This window comes from Canis lupus, chromosome 21 (assembly GCF_003254725.2).
Source record: "Canis lupus dingo isolate Sandy chromosome 21, ASM325472v2, whole genome shotgun sequence".
In the NCBI taxonomy this organism is placed as follows: Eukaryota; Metazoa; Chordata; class Mammalia; order Carnivora; family Canidae; genus Canis; species Canis lupus.
Genome location: NC_064263.1, coordinates 49,188,995 through 49,210,259, shown reverse-complemented (window position 1 = coordinate 49,210,259; position 21,265 = coordinate 49,188,995). Strand labels below are relative to the sequence as shown.

The window sequence follows — 21,265 nt, the reverse complement described above, 5'->3', positions numbered from 1 at the left end:
CTTATTGGAAGACGGCAATTGTAGAATGTTAGTTATTTTAGCCTGAAGCCAAGAACTGATGGAGAAATCACAATCAATAAAAAGTAAGTCTGGGGGGCTGGAGGTAAAAAGGTAGACAATGACATAGCTCAGTGGAGCTGTGTTTGGAACTGGGACATACATAGGCTTCCGTATTTACACTGATAGTGAATCTGTAATAATACCACAAGGTGAGGAAAGCTGGACACAGTGTCCCACACCTGAAATCTTAGACCAGCTCTGAATTGTGCATGTTAAGGAACCAAATAAGTAAAGACCGGAAATAAAAGACAGTCATCATCTTAGTATATGCCAAAGAAACTTCCCATACTCTATACGGGCAAAAATAATTAGTATAATTATATATTATCTTATTTAATAGTTAGAGCAAAATGACCATAGTTAACATTTATTAAACAATCTTAAGCTAAACAATTTAATTGCATAATTTTATTTAATCCTCACTTCATGAGGTATTAATAGTACCTCATTTTAGAGATGAGGATAAAAACTCAGAATGTTTAGGTCACCTATCTAAAGTCCCACAGCTAAAAAAGCAGAAGACTCCAAACCAATACTGATTGATTCCAAAATCTAGACTGCTTCTCCACCAGTGGAGACAGACATTTGTTATAAGTCAGATCCACATGAGACCAGAGGAGGATCCAGAGATAAAGAAGGATCACAGACCTTGCGAATCTGCAGTTTCTGATAAGAAAAACATAGCACATCCAAGCAGGGATGCCCAGAAAAATATTAATGAAGAGACTATTTACAAAAGTATGACTAGGTTAAGGAGAGTCAAGGGGATATGGGAAGCACCCCAAGCTAAGAAGCGAAAAGGCAAGGACAATGAGTAACAAGTGAAATCCTGAAGAGCCAGAGCTGCGTCTGGTAGGAGGCCCGTGAACAATGGTCTCTGAAGAGGAGTGTGACCACTGGTGACGCACAATATGACCTCATTCTCCTCCATCCTCTCATTTCCTGCCGCTGCCTCCCATTTGCTGAGCTCAACCAGAAGCCAGAAGACAAGGAAGCCCATTGGTAAAGCAATAAAGGTTATCTTCTGGGATTCAGTGTGGACAAGGTGGAGGGAAAGTCTAGGGACAAATGGAGATTATCCAGTACACCTGACAGGAATTCAGATGATTAAGAGTTGACTTAAAAAACTGAGAAAAAGCAACTCATCTAGTCAACTTAGAATAAGGTACCTTTCGCAGCCTGTTCATCATCCCTTCTTCAGTGTACTATTATAGTCCCAAGTCAGAAGAAGAGTTAAGCCTCTGTCATGCTTTATAAATGTTTTGAGTATAGAAAAAATGCTTTATCTCTTACTTTGAAACACTATTCCACTCCTAATCATGTGTCCTTTCTTCATAGTCAGTGTCTAATATCTTACATTGTATCTCATTCATGGCAAGACAGGCAAAGTACAGGTAAGAGATGGCAGTTTTCAGGGGCTTCTAATTCTCTAGGCAAATTGGGCTTTCCAGGCAACAGGATACTAGAAGGTATAACTGCCCTCCACACCAGTGGTTTCGTTTTGTGTGAGCCATAAACAAATACTTGTTAGCTTCCATATTATGTATTTCAAGCACACAGCCAGATTCTAGGGCTATGGGCATACATTGGGGTTTCTGTCTTCCGTGAACATTTAGTATACAATGTGAATATGTGGAATGTAGTCATATAGGAAAGTAGTTTTAAAAAAATTTCGATCAAGATACGTACTCAAAAACACAGTTTCACTGCAATGTCATATACAAAAATACAATATATAATTAAATAGGTCACGGGATTATGGAGTACACTTGTCATATGTGGAATTGTTGAATCACTATCATGTACACCTGAAACTAATATTACATTGTTAAGGAAATGGAATTAAAATAAAATTTTAAAAATAAAAACATACAATATATATATCTATGTGTATATATATAAATATGCCACACATATGTATCTCTGCATACACAGACATATTTCATTGGAAACAATACTTATATTTAATTTCATGTGATATACTATATTTCCTATTCTTTTCCATTCCATTCCATTCCACAAAATGCTGGTCAAGACCCAAAAAAAGACTTCATGACTCACTGAAAGGATATACTAAACAGTGTTTTAAGTCCAACCCTCACTACATTCCTAAGAGGTAGGTACTATTATTATTGTAATCTTAAAGCTGAAAAGAAGGTTAAGTAATGTACCCAAGGTTTTAGGGCAGAGCTGGAATTCAGAAAAAGCAGCAGTCTGTGCGTGTTTCAGAGCTCTATGGTGAAGCAGGAAAAGAGAGGTCATCTATTAAAGTTGCCAAGTCTTGATGTAGAACTAAAAACCCTTACTGCTGATTACATGATTACACACAAGGGGTAAGGAAAACGTAATGGTTAAGTAAGACTAGTGCCTGGGTTCATTCACCCAATAAAAATGTATGTTTCCCAGGTGGTGCTGTTCCTCAGGAGAGGAAAAATAAGAGGTGGGACAAATTCTGGAGGAAAGGCAATTATTCAAAGTCTTTGGTAAGAATGCAAATACTATGTAGGACTTGGGACATGGTAGGATTGAATTAACTCATTCCTTGTCTCCTACCCTACATCGGCTGAGTCAGATGAGTGGGAATTCTTGAAGGCTCTTTTTAAAATTTAATATCACAATATTAACTTAAATGTCACCTATAAACATGCAATATAAGTTTACCTTGAAATGAATTCTTTTAATTTCTTAGAATCCCATTAAAGGGGAGGCCATGAACCATCAGAGCAAAGTAAAATTTCTAATAGGAAGATCAGAAAAAGGAAATCTTCAAGACCCATCCACCACCAGCTTTCACACAGAGTGGAAATTCCTAGCCTTTTAACTGTTCTCACTAAATCTTTTCTGATTTTACCCTCTTACTACCCATATTCTTCAGGCAGAATAATCTGTTAAAAATGCACATATGATCATGTCAGTTTCCTGTTTCAGCACATTGGTACCTTCTCATTGCTCTTGAAGTCCAAAATCCTTAACAAGGCGTTGTATGATCTGGCTCTAGTTTACTTGTCTATCCATTCCACTTCTCTCCCATCCATTCTTTCACACTGCTCATTTTATAGTCCCTTCATTTACATTCTCTTTTCTGCTAAATACCATTGAATATTCTGTTCTCTCTATGCTCACTCTTGCTAATTAACCCCTTCCTCTTTACCTGGCTAACAGTCACTTATCCTTCAGGTCTTGTCTTAAATTCACATACTCAGGTAGGTTTCTAGATATTACAGACTAGACTGGAACATACTGCTCCTAGAACATACTATACTCATTCTTAGCCATGATCACAACTGCAATAAAATAACGGTGGAATTATCTGGTCTTATCAATTTTCCATTTACATTATGAGCCCTGTGAAGGCATGGACTGTGTCCTCATCCCCCTGGAACCACCAGAACAGCCAGACTGCCTAAAAACTACTTTGTACATGTTTTCTCAAGCCTTGGAACTAAACGTTTAGTATACCAGAATATCACATACTTTCATCTCCCCAAATATTTTCATCCTGTAAGGAAGATATTCCTTGCGTAAAGGTCGTATTTAATAGTATTCAGTGGGGCAAAATATAAGATCTCATTTTAGTAATGATTATACTGCCAAACATAGTGAAAAGGTGACAGACCATCAACAACAATTCAAACTGGTCTAGTTAATTTTTCCAAGTTGCTTTTTTAATGCTTGTTTATATTTATAAAAATTCTTTCACTTTGATGGTGCATAGCAGAACTGACCTCCTATGGTTTGTAAGATTAATAACAGCTGTGTCTCATATCTTGGCAGTCTAAATTTTAGGTAGATAGGGCTGTTTAAGATAGTGTATTCCTTTGCATCATTTTTACACTGACCCTGGAAACAAAATGCCTGGGTATGAGTACTGGCTCTGCTACAGAATAAGACTAAATTGCTTCTAGTATAATATTATGGAGTGGTATGGGAAAATTGGACAGCCATGTGCAGAAGAATGAAACTAGACCATTCTCTTACACCAGACACAAAGATATACTCAAAATGGATGAAAGATCTAAATGTGAGACAAAAATCCATCAAAATCCTAAAGGAGAACACAGGCAACATCACTTTTGAACTTGGCCACAGCAACTTCTTGCAAGATACTTCTATGAAGGCAAGGGAAACAAAAGCAAAAATGAACTATTGGGACTTAAAATAAAAAGCTTCTATACAGCAAAAGAAACAGTCAACAAAACCAAAAGACAACCTACAGAATGGGAGAAGATATTTGCAAATGACATATCAGATAAATGACATATCTTTAAAGAACTTATTCAATTCAACAGCAAAGAAACAAACAATCCAATCATGAAATGGGCAAAAGACATGAACAGAAATCTCACGGAGGAAGACCTAGATATGGCCAACAAGCACATGAGAACATGCTCCGCATCACTGCCATCAGGGAAATACAAATCAAAACCACAATGAGATACCACCTCACACCAGTGAGAATGGGGCAAATTAACAAGGCAGGAAACCACAAATGTTGGAGAGGATGCGGAGAAAAGGGAACCCTCCTGCACTGTTGGTGGGAATGTGAACTGGTGCAGCCACTCTGGAAACCTGTGTGGAGGTTCCTCAAAGAGTTAAAAATAGACCTGCCCTACGACCCAGCAATTGCACTGTTGGGGATTTACCCCAAAGATTCAGATGCAATGAAACGCCGGGACACCTGCACCCCGATGTTTCTAGCAGCAATGGCCACAATAGCCAGACTGTGGAGGGAGCCTCAGTGTCCATTGAAAGATGAATGGATAAAGAAGATGTGGTCTATGTATACAATGGGATATTACTCAGCCATTAGAAATGACAAATACCCACCATTTGCTTCGACGTGAATGGAACTGGAGGGTATTATGCTGAGTGAAGTAAGTCAAATGGAGAAAGACAATCATCATATGGTTTCAACTCATATGTGGAATATAAGAAATAGTGAAAGGGATTATAAGGGAAAGGAGGGAAACTGAATGGGGAAAAATTGGAGGGGGAGACAAACCATGAAAGACCCCTAACTCTGGGAAACAAGCAAAGGGTTGTGGAAGGGGTGTTGGGTGGGCAATGGGGTGACTGGACTATGGGCACTGAGGGGTACACTTGATGGGATGAACACTGGATGTTATACTCTATGGTGGCAAATTGAATTTAAATAAAAAAATGTAAAAATAAACAAAAATATTATGGAGTGGTAGAAAGAACACAAGTAGCAAGCCTGATGCTATGAGGTCTAGATTTGCCTTTGCCCTGGCTTCCTATGTGAATTTAACCAAAAATAAGAAATGATGGTGTAAAAAGAGAAAAAAATAAATGGTAAACTTCAATGCCAGAGAATAAACTATACAACTTAGAAGAGATCATATGGGTAATTTAGACTAGATCATGTCATACAAGTAAATATAACTATCCAATTTTTTAAAAGATTTTACTTATCTATTTATTTTAAAGAAATGGAGAACATGGGCAAGGAAAAGGGCAGGACAAGGGAAGGGGCAGAGGGAGAAGGAGAAAGGGAATCTTAAGCAGATGCATGTTGAGAACCAAGCCCTACATGGGGCTCGATCCCATGACCATGAGATCATGACCTGAGCTGAAACCAAGAGAGTTGGACACTTAACCAACTGAGTCTCCAAAGTGCCCCTGTAACTGACCATTTTAATGACCATGGAACAAACTTTAATTAAAAATATGAAGGTCAGCTATTGATACCTATTTAATCTTCTCTAAAAGCAAACAAAACAACAGAAGTTCAAATAGTATCAATAACTCTCAAAACTGTAGCAGAGTACAGGAAAAATATATCTTCTTACTAAAGGTAAGACTAGAGATAGCCTGATTCAAGGTAGCAGAGACAGTTAAAAGGTTAATAATGTTCCATTCATACTCATTGCCTTGGAAACACACACACACACACACACACACACACAAAAGCCCCTGAAGGGATTATTTAAACTGTATAGACAGGAATACTCTGAAGCAACTCGGTCATTTTGCCCTGCCACTTCCCCATGTCCAGGCACAAACACCTTTATTACTACATTTTTTTAGGGATTAACAACTCATATAACGTAAAACACCAAGGGCAAAAATGGATAGGTCCTGTCAAAAAGTACCCTGGATATGAAAAATCTCTCTAGAATGGTAAGCCTGGGAAACCCACAAAAGTAATAGATTATGGGAGCAGTAGCTTTTATGAACTGCGTTTTCCAGCAAGAATAAGAAAAGAGAATTCTCTTCCTATTAGCAGATCCTAGGAAAGGATTCCAAAATGTTCAAATGTTTGCAGTGGGACTGTGTACCTCAAGTAATTTTCTAGCTTGAAATCTAAAGTGAAAATTCTAACCCCACATAACTGAACAATAAGCAGGTAAAAAAAAAAAAAGCCCTATGTAAACAGTAAAAGTTACATATGCAAATACATGACCAAGATGGAGCTTATGAGAAGATCCTGGAAGAGAAAAAGAATGAAAATTTTCTACTCAAGATACAGAGCAAAGCATAGTTTTGAAAAAGATCTGGTACAAAAAAAGCAGAATTGGAATTCTATGAGTTTCAAGAAAGGTCTGCTGGCTACTAAATAAAACATAAAAATGAGACAACAAAACAAGAGGAAATCAAAAGGAATTGGCAGAAAAGATCAGGTAAACAAATTAGATGTGGTTACAGGGAAAGATAATTTCCAATACCTGAATTAAAACTTCAATAAGAGTCAATAAAAATCACAATCAACACTGTAGAAACCCAAATCTGTAACATAGATTTCCTAGAATAGCAAGGAAAAGGAAAAGTAGCAGAAAACACTGAAAAGTCATAAAAGTCATGTAGACAGATAATACAACTCCAATCAACAAATAAAAAGCATTCAAAGGTTAGAAAGTGGGGAAAAAGAGTGGGGAGCTAAGTAACACAATAAGTCCTTAGCAGAGAAAAAACTTCATCCATAGGTCAAAACTGTTCACAGAGAACATGGGAAATTAACCAAAACAGACTAATCAGTGATATTTCTTAATGAATTTTATGAATATCAAAAACAGTCCAAAAGTATATCTAGTAAGCATCCAGTCCGGGGGGGAGAATGAGAAACATTAACTTAGAGGGGAAAAAAGAACCTGAGTTGACCTCAGACTTCTCCTCAACACTACATGTCAGCAGAGAAAGAGTAATATCCATAAAATACCCAAAATGTGTTACTAAATCAAGTTATTACCATGAATGACACAGTCTCTGTAGACAAAGGCAGAAGTGTTTCCCCTTTTCATATTTCTAGCAAAACTACTTAAAGATGTAATCGCTTGACTGAGATAGAAGCCCACATGAGAATTCAAAATAGGAACTGTAGTATGAAAAGCCTAGTAGTGGGGCGCCTGCATGGTTCAGTCGATTAAGTGCCAGGCTCTTGGTTTTGGCTCAGGTCCTGATCTCATGGGTCCTGAGATCAAGCCCAACCTGGGGCTGTGCACTCAACAGGAGTTTGCCTGCACAGTTTTTCCCTCCACCTCTCCCCGCACTTGCATGTACAAACATGTACATGTGCTCTCTCTCTCTCTCAAATAAATCTTAAAAAAAAAAGACCAGTGAAGTGCACTGAAATGAATTAAGTGGATTGAAGTATAAATAATTATTTTAGATATGATGCCAAGCAATGCAAATGCTAACTAATAATTATCATAATAGTTGATATTAATGAATAAATCCAAGGTAACAGTTTAAAGGACAAGCAATGGGGTGTACACTTAAGCCTATCCTAACACTGCATGTCACCTATACTTCAATAAAAACATACGATTATTAGGTGATGGGCAGGATACATGTCCCAGCTTTGTCTCTATTTATTTAAAAAATTGTTTAAATATGTTTGATCACTAACATCAGGGGCGCCTGGGTGGCTCAGTTGGTTAAGCATCTGCCTTCGGCTCTGGTCATAATCTCAGGGTCCTGCTCAGCAGGAGTCTGTCCCCTCACCCTTCACCCCACTCTTTGCCACTCTTACACTCATGCTCACTCTCTCTCTCTGTCTCTCAAATAAATAAGATCTTAAAAAAAAAAAAAAACTAACATCAGCTAGTAGTAAATAAAAAAGAAAAGGTATGTCATCAAAATTGGTATAGAGAAGGCAAACTAAATATTCGGGGACAAAATAAATTTTAAAAGCCAAAGAAAATTTCAATAAAACACAAAAACGAAAACAAGATGACATAGAAAGAATGCAAGCATATCCTGAATTAATTATCCTTTTACAGAAAACATACTCAGATTTGTTTACACAAAATACATCTGGTATTTGTTGTTTATAGGAAGGCATCTAAAATAATATAGCATAGAAAGATTTAAAATAGCAGTAAAATGGACATGGATAAGACTACAGTAGAGTTAGAATTCTTATAAATTAAGTAATAATTATGTGAAGGAAATACTTTACAACCAACCGAATTGTTATTTTTTTAAGATTTATTTATTTATTTGACAGAGTGAGAGAAGGAGAGCAAGCACAAGCAGGGGGAGAGGCAGAAGGAGAGGGAGAAGCAGACTCCTCGCTGAGCAGGGATCCTGGCTTGGGGCTCCATCCCAGGACCCTGGGATCATGACCTGATTCAAAGGCAGATGCTTAAATGACTGAGCCGCCCAGATGCCCCTCAAAAAAATTATTCTTTAAGATAATGTAATGAAATATGAATGCGATAATAAAATACATGTAATGATATATAATAATCTGCATGTATAATGTATAATATATGATAATCTGATAATGTATAAATATAATCAAATTTTATAAAATATATATGTATGCATGTTGAATGCATAAACATATAACCAAAATGATTAGAAGGAAAGAAATATACCAAACTGGTAACACTGGTAGTGGGATTGAGAGTTATTTTAATTTTCTTCTCAGACTTTTCTGTATTTTATCATGTTAATCAAGAAAATATATTAAGGGATGCCTGGGTGTCTCAGTCGGGTAAGTGTCCAACTCTTGATTTCAGCTCAGGTCATGATCTCATAGTCCTGGAGTCCAGATTGGGCTCCACGCTCAGCAGAGAGTCTGCTTAGGGATTCATTCTCCCCCACTCTGTCCACCTGCAGCTCACACATGTGCCCATGCTCTCTCTCTCTCTAAGTAAATAAATCTTTTTTAAAAAAGAGTAAATATTAATGAGAAGCACAAAATTCTGTAATAAATGGAAAGCATATAATGCTCCTGGATTGGGATATAGAATAAATACGTCAATTCTTTCTAAATTAATTAATTATATATTTAACACGATCAAAATGTATAAACTTGGCCAATATATTCTAACACTTTAGAAGTATAAAAAGCAAAAATACCCAAGAAAGTAAAATCAAGAAATAGTATGTATAATATAATGAAATATTGATAATTAAAAAAATGGAATGAAATACACAAAATCATTACTACTGATGAAGGTGATGGAATAATAAGTTACATCAATTTTTTTCTTTATATTTTTCTGTATATTATAAATTTATACCAATGAGCTCTCTGCTTTTATAAACTTGAAAATAACAAGTTTTTTAAATTTTTTTTATAATCTTAAAATCACAGTCAAATGAGAGAATCAATTATGATTTTTATTTTTTCTTTATGTATGTCAATATTCTCCAAACTCAGTATACGGAGCACATTTTATTCCTGAAAATGTTTAAAAAAATTGTCTTCTAACATCCATCTTCCACTCTGGCAAAGGCCCCACTGTTCCAATTTAAATGTGTTTTCTCTCTTATAGTCTTCAGAGGCAATGGGGAAAAGTTTCAGTTTTCAAACAACAGGTGAGGGCAGCCTGGGTGGCTCCAAGGTTAGCGCCACCTTCAGCCCACGGTGTGATCCTGGAGACCTGGGATTGAGTCCCACATCGGGCTCCCTGCGTGGGGCCTGCTCCTCCCTCTGCCTGTGTCTTTGCCTCTCTCTCTCTCTCTCTCTCTCTCTCTCTCTCTCGCTGTGTGTCTCTCATAAATAAAATAAATAAAATCTTTAACAAAACAAAACAAAACAGGTGATCTGACATGCCATCTTTTTTGAAAGACCTAAAATGGGTTAGCCTAAAATTCAGCCTTCCCACGAATTTCTTAGTTTTCCTTGAAAATGTTAGTTTCTATTTTTGGTTTCGTTTTGACAGAGTCAAGAACATGGGATTTTTATGGAGAAGCATAAGCTCCTCTTTGACAACAGCAAAATAAATAAATGAAAGAAAGAAATTAGTACATTTCCTCAAAAGATATACTGAAATGACAAAATGTTTCCTTTTTTTTGTTCACCTTACTATCAATTGTAACTACACATGTATTGTTAAGAAGATAATCATCTAATATGCTCAATTCTTCCAACCATCCATCCATCCATCCATCCACCCATCCATTATCCCCAGAAATAATCCCTAGGCAATTTTGTGTTTTTCTCTCTCATGGGTATTCCTGTACTGCAACTACATATATAGGTATTTATAAATAATATATAGCATTGCTTGGCACTTTCTACTTTCCATATTATGCAGAAATGTGATCGTGCAATCTCTGGGGTTCTCTTTTGTAACCAGTTTTCCCTTTCTCCATACCTCTCTCTACAATTCCTTCTTTCTCAACTTCTCCATGATTATATATACAAACACTGCATGCACAAAGTCTATGATAACTAAGATATGCATTGTTAGATATTGATTCTTTTACTTAAATGAGATGTTATGTATTTTTTAATATCAAAAGGTGTCCACAAGAAATGGAGGAATAGTCTTTTCCCCATATCCTCATTTTCAAAACTATTCTTTCTAGTCTGATAAGTATAAAGTATTAACCATTACTATTTTCATTTCACTTCCCTCATCACTGCTACTGATGTTGAACATCCTTTCATACCTTAATCTTCTATAAATTATCCTCCCATACTTTTTTTTTTTGCTCATTTTCCAAATTAGATTTTGTTGTCTCATCAGTTTTGGAAAAACTCTTCCTACATGATAAATATCGATGGGGTTCTGGTCATGCTACCTCAAAATATAGCACCGAAGGAATTTGAGAAACAGCACAAAAAGGAAGGACTTGCTGACCTTCTCCTGAAGCGGGTCATGAGACCCTCAGGTGAGAGATGCCCTCCCCATATGCAGAGGAAAGAAGCCTTGTTATCTCTCAAGATGAAGGGACAAGAAGAATCTGAATGGATGTGGCTTGCTAAGTTTCCCCATTTACTACACTTAGCTCATAACCTTTGTGCTATCATATTTTTCCATAATTCTCTACTCTTCATCAAACCTAATAGAGAAATAATCAGGTGTAACCATGTCTAAGGGTCTTCACATCCTTATGGAGGCTCCTATGTCACATGAAACTTAAAGGTGTATGCACTTTCTCTTGTTAATCTGCTCCAGCTCTGAATTTAAGAGGGTAGAGGAAAAACATATTTTCCTTCCCTAGAATGTCAATCCTGTTCCTAGTCTCTATATTACTAACATTTCCTTTCCCAAAATAACTGTTCGGGAAAATATACCATATTATTTTAGCCATATATCTTTAAAACTGTATAAAATATTAGATATTTCTAATATTTAATTTTATAGATTTATGATTTGTAATCTTAATAAACGTTCTTACCCTGAGATTGTCTAAACAATCTCTTCAATTTTTTTTTAAAGATTTTATTAGTTATTCGTGGGAGACACAGAGAGAGGCAGAGGGAGAAGCAGCCTCCCTGCAAGGAGCCCGATGTGGGACCGATCCCAGATCCTGGGATCATGCCCTGGGCCAAAGGCAGACACTCAACCGCTGAGCCCCCTCAGGTGTCCCTCTCTTCAATTTTCTTATAGAATATTCACTTTCAATTTATCATACATATTTACCCTATCTGGAAGTTGTTTTTGAATCTGACTCAAAACAGGAGGGGCTCATTTTATGTTAAGTTCAATGAGCATTGTACCAACACCATTTATTTAGTAAGGCATTATTTTCTCAAAGAATTGAACTATCTTCGTCTTCTATTAAATTATTTTACAGGGTAGTATATACCTATTATATTGTTGGATCTATATCTGGATTCTGTCTTCTGCTAATCTATTGACCTTTTCTTGTGCCAATATTATACTGATTTCATTACAGTGATTTTATAATATGATCTGACATCTGGTAAAGCAAGTTTCCCCTCACTTATTTCCCCAAAGACATCTTGTCACATTCCTAGCCATACATACTTAACAATATTGTATAAATTGAAAAAACAAGTATACATCAGTTAAAGTTAAATCAATTAAGATAATTCCTGGAAGTATATTAAATTTGGAGAACTGAACTTTTTAAATATTAATTCATACTACACCAAAACAAATGTGTTTTCTGTTGTTTGATCTTGTATATCCTTTAATAAAATCATAAAGTTATTTTTTAATTTGGAACTATGCCTTTCTTAAATTTATTACTAAATATTCTATATAGTTTTAGGTACTTTTTTTTTGAGAATGGATTTTTTTTTCCTATTTCCCTTTCCAAGTATTTACTGGTGAGTATATTTTAAAATTTTTATCTAACCGTCTTATTATATCATCTTATTAATTTTACAAGTCTTTTGGTTAAATCATTATAGAATAGTATTTTAACCTTTACTTTCTAACTTTTTATGCCAGAAGTCCCAAAACTACTGACTGGAATATTAATAGAAATTAATCCAGATTTACACCCCGATTTTGACTTAAATTGTTATAGTATTTCACCTTTTGGGAAAATAATTGCTGTTTGTCCTTCAGTAATAGGATATTTTACATTTAAGTAGTTTATTTATATTCCTGTTTAACATAGAGATTTTATTTATTTATTTTTAAAGATTTTATCCATTTATTTATGAGAGACCCAGAGAGAGAGAGAGAGAGAGAGAGAGAGAGAGAGGGGCAGAGACACAGGCAGAGGGAGAAGCAGGCTCCATGCAGGGAGCCCGATGTGGGACTTGATCCTGGGTCTCCAGGATCACGCCCTGGGCTGAAGGCAGGCGCTAAACCGCTGAGCCACCTGGGCTGCCCAACATAGAGATTTTAATAAGAATAGCTAACTGATTATAATCATGCATATCAATCTGCCATTGATTGGCTGTCTAACCTGGAGCCATCTCTGTATTCTTTAGGTATTATTAGGTATTCTTTTAATTAGGCCGTAGGTATTATTCTTTTAATTTAATGTAATGACATATGAATTAGATATGTTAGTATTTCCTTTTGAATTTTGAATTTATATTCTTCAGTGAGATTAGACTTTTTCTCTTTTTTCTTTTTTATTACTTCTAGCAGGATTAAGTATTAAAACTATGCTGGATTCAATATAAAATGAACTGAAAGGGCTTTACATATTTACCATGATCAAGAATAGTATAAAAAGCAATGAATGCTCTTTTCTCTTTTTTTAAGAGCTAGGTAACAATTGCAAGTCTAGTCATGGTGCATTATTCTATTTACTCTAGTTACTTTTCTTATGTCTTTTATGGTAACAACCTATTAAAGTTTTATAATTATTCAGTCAATTTTAATAATTTATATTTGCTAGGACATTATTCATTTCATTAAGGTTACACTTGCTATAATTATGGTTGTATGGTTATGGTTATATTATCTTATGATTAACTTATCTTGTATATATGGTTGGTGTCCTCTTCAAATTTAATCGTATGTTTTTGATCACTTGTTTTTTTCCTTAATAATCAGGCTGTAAAGGAATTTTGCTATTTTCAAAGAATGATCACTTAGTATTTCTTTCTTCTTTGTTCATTTCAGTTTCTTTGATTCTGGTTTTTATCTGTGTTAATTCCTTCTTCCCGCCTTATTTTGATTTATTCTATTATTCCTTAACTAATTTATTACACTTGGCAAAGAATTATCTTATCAATGAACTAAAAAAGCCTCAATAAGATTGGAGTCAAGATAGTATAAAACTTAATAAAATGAGGTTATTCGGCTTGAAAAAGAAGAACAAAGCCAAAGGAATCATAACACTGGATTTCAAGATATACTACAAAGATATAGTAACAAAAACAGTATGGTACTGGAACAAAAATGGACACATAGCTCACTGGGACAGAATAGAGACCCCAGAAATAAATCCATGATTATATGGTCAACTATCTATCACAAAGGCGGTAATAAATACACCATGAGGAAATGACAGTCTTTTCAATAAATGGTATGGGGAAACTGGACAGCTATGTGCCAAAGAATGAAACTGGACCACTACACACAAAAATAAATTCAAAGTGGATTAAAGACCTAAATGTGAGACCTAAAAGCCATAAAACTCCTAAAAGAAAACAAAAGCAGGAATCTCTTGGACATTCACTTTAGCAACATATTTACTATGGATATGTCTCTACAGGCAAGGTAAACAAAAGCAAAAATAAACTACAGGGATTACATCAAAGAGAGGGGAATTAAAAGCTTTTGCCAGCAAAGGAAATCATCAATAAAAGAAAAAGGCAACCTTCTGAATGAGAGAAGATATTTGCAAATGATATGTCCAATAAAGGATTAATGTTTGAAATATATAAAGAACTTGTAAAACTCAACACTAGAAAAACAATCCAATTTAAGAATAGGCAGAGGATCTGAATAGATTTTTCTACAGAAGACATACAGGGGTCTAACAGACACATGAAAAAATGTTCAACATCACTAATCATCAGAGAAATGAAAATCAAAACCATAATGATATACCATCTCACACCAATTAGAATGGCTAGCATCAAAATGACAAGCATCAAAATAACAAGTTGGGGATCCCCGGGGGGCTCAACAGTTTAGCGCCTGCCTTCAGCCCAGGGCATGATCCCGGAGACCCAGGATTGAGTCCTGCATGGGGCTCCCAGCATGGAGCCTGCTTCTCCCTCTGCCTGTGTCTCTGCCTCTCTATATGTGTGTGTGTGTGTGTGTGTCTCATGAATAAATAAATAAAATCTTAAAAAAAAAAAAAAAGACAATTTGGGGAGGATGTGGAGAAAAGGAAATGCTCCTGTTCTGTTGGTGGGAATGTAAATTGGTGCAACCACTGTGGAAAACAGTATGGAGTTCCTCAAAAAATTAAAAATAGAAATATCATGCAACCTAGTAATTCCACTGCTAAGTATTTACTCAGAGAAAATGGAAACTAATTTCAAAAGAAATTAGAGGTGCATATACACCTCTGTGTTTACTGCATTATTATTTACAATAGCAAAGATATGGAAGCAACCCAAGTGTCCACTTACAGATGAATAAAAACATATGTATGCTAGAATATTACAAAGCCATAGAAAATAATGAAATCTTGCCGTTTGTGACAACATGGATAGAAGTAGAGGGTATTAATGCCAAGTGAAATAAGTGAGACAGATAAAGACAAACATCATATGATTTCATTTATGTGAAGAATCAAAAAAGTAAAAAAAAAAAAAAATGAACAAATGAAAAACAGACCCTTAAAAACAGAAAACAAACTAATGGTTGCCAGAGGAGAGGTGGGTGGGAGGATGGGTGAGATAGGTAAAGGGGACTAAGAAGTACCAACTCTCAGTTATAAATAAATAAATGATAGAGATGAAAAGTACAGCATAGGGAATGGAGTCGATAATATTGTAATAATGCTGTGTTGTGATAGATGATGACTATACGTACCTTTGTAAGCACTGAGTAATGGTGTATAAATGTTGTGTACACCTAAGCCTATTCTAAAACTGTCTGTCACCTATACTTTAATAAGAAGATACGATTATTAGGAGATCGGCAGGATACATACTCCAGCTTTGTCTCTAGTCATATGTGCCTTTAAGCAAACCACTTAACCTGTCTAAGCTAATCGTTTCTACAACTGTAAACTGGAGAGAGAATATAGTCTCAAGATTCCTGATAGATAACAAATTACACCCAAGAAAATTGATAAAATTTTAAGATCCTTCTGAGAAAAGGAGACTATTTGAGGAATAAGAGACGTTGGAAAAACTGAACTGGAACTCATCGCCTTTAGAAATAATATCTAAGAAAATCCAGTTTTCTATGATAGTGAAATATAATGGAGACCTATGTTTATTCTATGATTGCTTAGGTCATAATCAAGTGAACTACTAAGATGTTTCACAAACATGAATACCCTAGTAGTACAAGAGCTTCTTAAAGAAGATGCATCTAAGTTACACTGCAGAATGATAGAGACATGTTAAAAAAAAAAAACAAAAACAAAAACAAAAAACTATCACTAAACCATATCCTCATATTTTTCTTAGAAAAAAATAATCTGGGGTCAAATGGATTTCAGGCACTCCCATTAAACCCTCTAATGTCGTAAACAAAAATCTAGATATATTTATTTACATTTTTATTGTGAAAATTAATCACACTGATAGATTTGTAGAGTTCAGGACTTGAGAGGTTGAGAAATATTGTTCTAGATTAGGAATTCAACTTTCTATCCTTAGTTTGTGATTAAACTTTTCCATAGTCATATTTTTGTTACTTCATCTAACATACCTTTTCATTATTGGACAGTTACAACTAGCAAAAAACTGTGGTCCATATCAAATCAAAATCTGCCTCTAAAATTCTCATCTATTTTCTTGATTTCAGTCTCTAAAGCATGAGAGAACTCCTTATTCCTGAAAATAGCTTTTTACGTATTTGTAGACAATTTAACTCCCAGATATTTTCCTTTTTCAGACTGATAACTTTTAAACAACAGAGCATAACTTACTATCCAAAATTTTCTCTAAAGGAATTCTGCAGAATTCTCACATCCTTATTTATTTCAGTAAATTCTTAGAAACTGTAACTCGTAAATTTTTTTAAAAAATATTTCTTAAACTATTGTCAAAATATTACTCATGGATAGATTTAAATCCATCTTTAAATTTTAGCCATAAGTCACTTTTGTATTTATTTTAATGAATTCAGAAAGGATAAAGGCAGTAATATCATTAAAGTGGTACTATAAATAGTATTTACATTAATTCTTTCAGGGGAAAAAGGGAGAAAATATGTAGCAGAGTGAAGTATAACAATATACAAGACAGAATAAATTCCAAGGTAGTGAACCAAGCTCTATATAACTCAGCACCAAAATTCAATAATCATACAAGAGTATTACTTACGGATACAATTCTGAAAGCTGTTCAGCTATTGCATATGCTGTTGGGTCTCTGTCTAAGGCATACAGAGTAATATCTGACTCCTTCTGTAGAATGGCTCTCGTGTGTCCTCCTGATCCAAATGTCATATCTAGAAAAATCTAGCCAACACAGAAAGAGAAAATTACTACCTAACATGAATACTCATTGCTAGCTACATTAATTTCTAAAAGCACATAACGATTTTCAGAGCTGATAGCAAGTGGAAAAACAATTAAAACTGTTTTGCCTAGAGTTCAATTTGTAATACATGAGATCTGGATCAATTATGAGTGACAAGTCTGGAAGAAATGGTCAAGGTATCAGAAAATGATCATCTCTGGCACAGGCTGGTCAATTCAAGACACATTTACATTTCCTCCAAAGGTCAAAGCGGCCACAGCATTATGCTCCTAGCTTTTTAATGCTTTCCAGCACCTGGCTGATAGTAGTATTTCCAACAATTTCTCATTATTTGGAAATAGCTTACAATTAGTATGGCTCACTTTACCTCAATTTTTCTAAATGCTTTATATTACACAGGAAGATATTCAAGAATGCAAAGAAAGAATGAGAGAGGGAGTGAGGTGGAGGGAAAAGAATGAATATACCTAACAATAGTCACAGGACAAATTTTTAAAAATCTAAACTGGAACAGGCTCAAGGCTTAAGTCAAACCAACGAGGATAAATTCTAGCTTTGTCATGAGGTAGCTATATATCTTTGGGAAAGACACTTAAAATTCCAGTGTCTTTAGATTTCCCCAGGCTCTGACAACAAAAAGAAAGTCAGAAGAAAGAAGATACCATCAATACCTATCTAACTGGTAAAGTGACATATTAATTGCTCCTATAAACTAAGGCACTTTTGAGAGTATAAGATCTTCCAGGAATCATTTCACCAGGCCAACAGGTTATTATGTACAGGGGCACCTATATTTCATGTCTAGATCATTTTAGAAAAACGGTAAAGTTAATTGGTTTTGAATAAACTTCTTGGCTATTTTTCTGGGCCACATTTTTAAGAAAATAGGTCTCAGTTGGGCAAGAAACCAGACCTGGACCATTAGAAACATACTTGTGAATAAGTTCATTTTTTTTTTTGAATAAGTTCATTGATTGTGGTTGACTTGAAAGTCAAGACACTCGAAGTGTAGTCTGATGTGTCCTTTCAAGAAGCTTTACTGGTATTATGAAAATAAAAATAATCATTCCAATCATAAGGAATACTATGAAAAACCACATACGCTATAAAGTTTTAAAAATATTTAAACATACAACTTTTCTAAAGTTAATGTGTACATTGCACAAGAAGGGGATATCCTGTAATGGATTTGAACATTTCCCTGCCCTGAAGGCTACAATTTATTTTGAGGAGAGTGGTCAGAAACAAGACACAATATGCTTTGATTTTTTTGCTACCAGCTACCATGCTAAGTCCCATTCTCTGATCAAGTCCTCAAAAACATTAGCCTGTTACTTGAAAAATAATATGGAGGAAATCTTCAGATCAAAAATGAAAAGGAGAGGGATGTAAATTATAAGAGATGTAAATGTGGTGAAAATGTGCAAGCACTGCTTTTTAATGTAAGTATGCAATAAAACTTAAGCTTGTACTTCTGTCACTGTCGGCACAAAAGACATGGCTACACACTCTTTTAAACATTATAAATGGTAATGCTAAAACACTTGAATTTATTATTATTATTTTTTTTAAGTGAGGCTTGAACTCAGGACTCTGAGATCCAGACCTGAGCCAAGATAGAGTCAGACACTTAGCCGTATGGTTAAGTCTGGTTGTTAAGAGTACGTACGTACTTATAATCTCAAGATCAAATAATTTCCTTTCCCAGTCTGTATAGCTATTTTACATATCTATGAATAGGTAAAAATCTCCCACCTTACCATACCTCAGTTTTAAAGTTGCTATGGGTTTAGCATAATTTAAACAAAAAACTTCTCTAAGTCAAAAGTATAAATTACTTTCTTGTTATGCTCCAATATCAAGTCTTGTTATAAGCCTGCACTTAACTAAGAGTATAGCAAATAAAATAATTTGCATATGATTACCTTATCCCAAGCCAGTAAAGTTCTAATCAATAATTAAAAAGAAAAATCCTCATCATTAAAAATATTCTGGAAAATGTGAGATGATGATTATAATTTACATGATTATTTTTTAATATATCATGATTATGCCCTTGGAGATGTACTGACAATCAGGAAGTTTCCATGGGGGAAAAAAAAATTATTACCAGTTAAGTGTAACACAAAGCAAAGTGGGAAAGTGAGAGACATGGGATTTGTAAAACTACAAGTGAACCCCACCATATGTCCTAGGTTAATAGGTGATTGAAGTCATCGAGACGTTTTAAAATTCTAATATACATTGCTCATTAATGTAGGCCTTGTGAATTAACCAGCACTACAACTGAAAAGGGAGCCAATTAGTCTCTCTCTTCTCCTGAGTCATTAACATGATATAAGACTACATTTTTAAATTTGTACAAGTTGATGATAAAATAAGACCAGACAAATGCACAAGAAGAAATAAATTTGAATGTTTCAAAACAATGCTTCTGTAGGTCTCATCTACATGTACATCTGTATATTCATATGTATATGTTATATCCCAGGCACACTTGGAGCTCTTTCTTTACAATTACCTGATATGATTTATCTAAAACATAAAACTCATATTTGATACCAAGAGTTTATTCTGACAATGTTACTTTCTGACCTGTATAACCCTAACCAAATTGTGTTAACTCTCTGAGCCTCAGCTGTTTCATCTAAGAGGATAAAATGTACCCCTGTTTACTTCACAGATTATCTGATTTCCTCCTTACAACTACAGAGTAGGTGTTATTACATTTATATACATACAGAAATTAAGATTATAGTAAACTAATAAGTGGCAAATGCAGGAACTAAATACTGGTATATATGGCTCTAAATCTGTTTTTTCCTCCCACCACTCTACTTCTGCATTAAATCAATAAAGTCTGTATTTGCTCAATACCTATGGTTTACCAAGCATTAAAGTTTTTCCTACTTGATCTAACAAAAGCTTCGTAAGTTAAGTATGGACAAGTGGCATTATCCCCATTTTTGCAAGTACAAAATTAAAGTGCAGAGAGATAAGGTGACTTGCTTAAAATCCTATTACTGGGAAGTGAGGGCAAGAGAATTCTAAACCAATGTGTCACCAACTCTAAATTTTGTGCCCTTTGTGAAAGAAATAAAAAGAAAAGGGAGGGGGCAAGCAAAAGAAAGACATAAAGTGGATGGATGGCATAGAAAAAATCATGGCAGAAATAGCTTTAGAAAAATTATACTAGAAAACTTTTTTTATAGATCACTCATTCCCACTGGAACTTAGGCTCTCAGATACCATGTCTTAATCTTTGTGTAGCAAGATCACTCTGGAGATACATGTGTTTTTTTTCTTTCTCTCCCCCCTCCTTCTCCATCAAGCCGGTGCCTAGGTATTCAGGGCTTTAGAATATATGTTCCCTGAGGACTTCTGTGTGGCACAAAGAAGTAAGTATCTTTCCTATCATCTGGAAACAACCATTTTCCTATCGGTTAGTATTTCTTAAAAAAGCTCAGAAACAATACTAGTGATCCTGGGTAGGTTAGTGTCTTTAAAGAAAAGAGAGAGAGATTTCACTGAAATTGAGGAGAGAAGAGATGGGAATGATCAATAAATTCCATGAAGGTGCAGGGCTAATGAAATGACTGACAGATGATAGGATCTCAAAGTTGTCTTTGAGGGTGGGCCCTCAACACAGGGCTCCCAGTGCTCCCAGAGATTTCCGTACCCCTCTTTGGCACAGAAGCAGGTCCTAGAGGGCCTTTACAGGTTACAACAAAAGGGATCTCAAGGGGAACTAAGGGTGGAATGAGGTGAGTAATGAGATGCAGGGCCTCCTCATACCCCATGTGGGGTAGAGCGCATGAATGAGATTGACGGCTTCTCAGCACAGGGAGATAAGGGCTCAGAATCAAAATGACAGTGACTTAAAGAAAAAATAAACATTTGAGGGAAGATTCATAACTACAATTCTCTAACTTTGCCTCCATTTTAACAGCATCA

General features: G+C 35.2%; 1 protein-coding gene across 8 annotated transcripts in view; it reads right to left on the bottom strand.

Annotated features, from left to right (window-relative positions):
- METTL15 (methyltransferase like 15) overlaps positions 1–21,265 on the bottom strand; it is a 328,227-nt gene that overhangs the window by 232,702 nt on the left and 74,260 nt on the right. For 7 of the 8 annotated variants that reach the window (XR_007404468.1, XR_007404470.1, XR_007404471.1 and 4 more), the window contains exon 3: positions 17,153–17,289. The exons of the other annotated variant lie outside the window; for it this stretch is intronic. Coding sequence is in view for 3 of the 7 variants with exons in the window: in XM_025459823.3 (XP_025315608.1) it covers positions 17,153–17,289 (137 nt within the window). In the remaining 4 variants the exon portion in view is untranslated. The remainder of the gene's footprint in view (positions 1–17,152; positions 17,290–21,265) is intronic. 8 annotated transcript variants of the gene reach the window in all.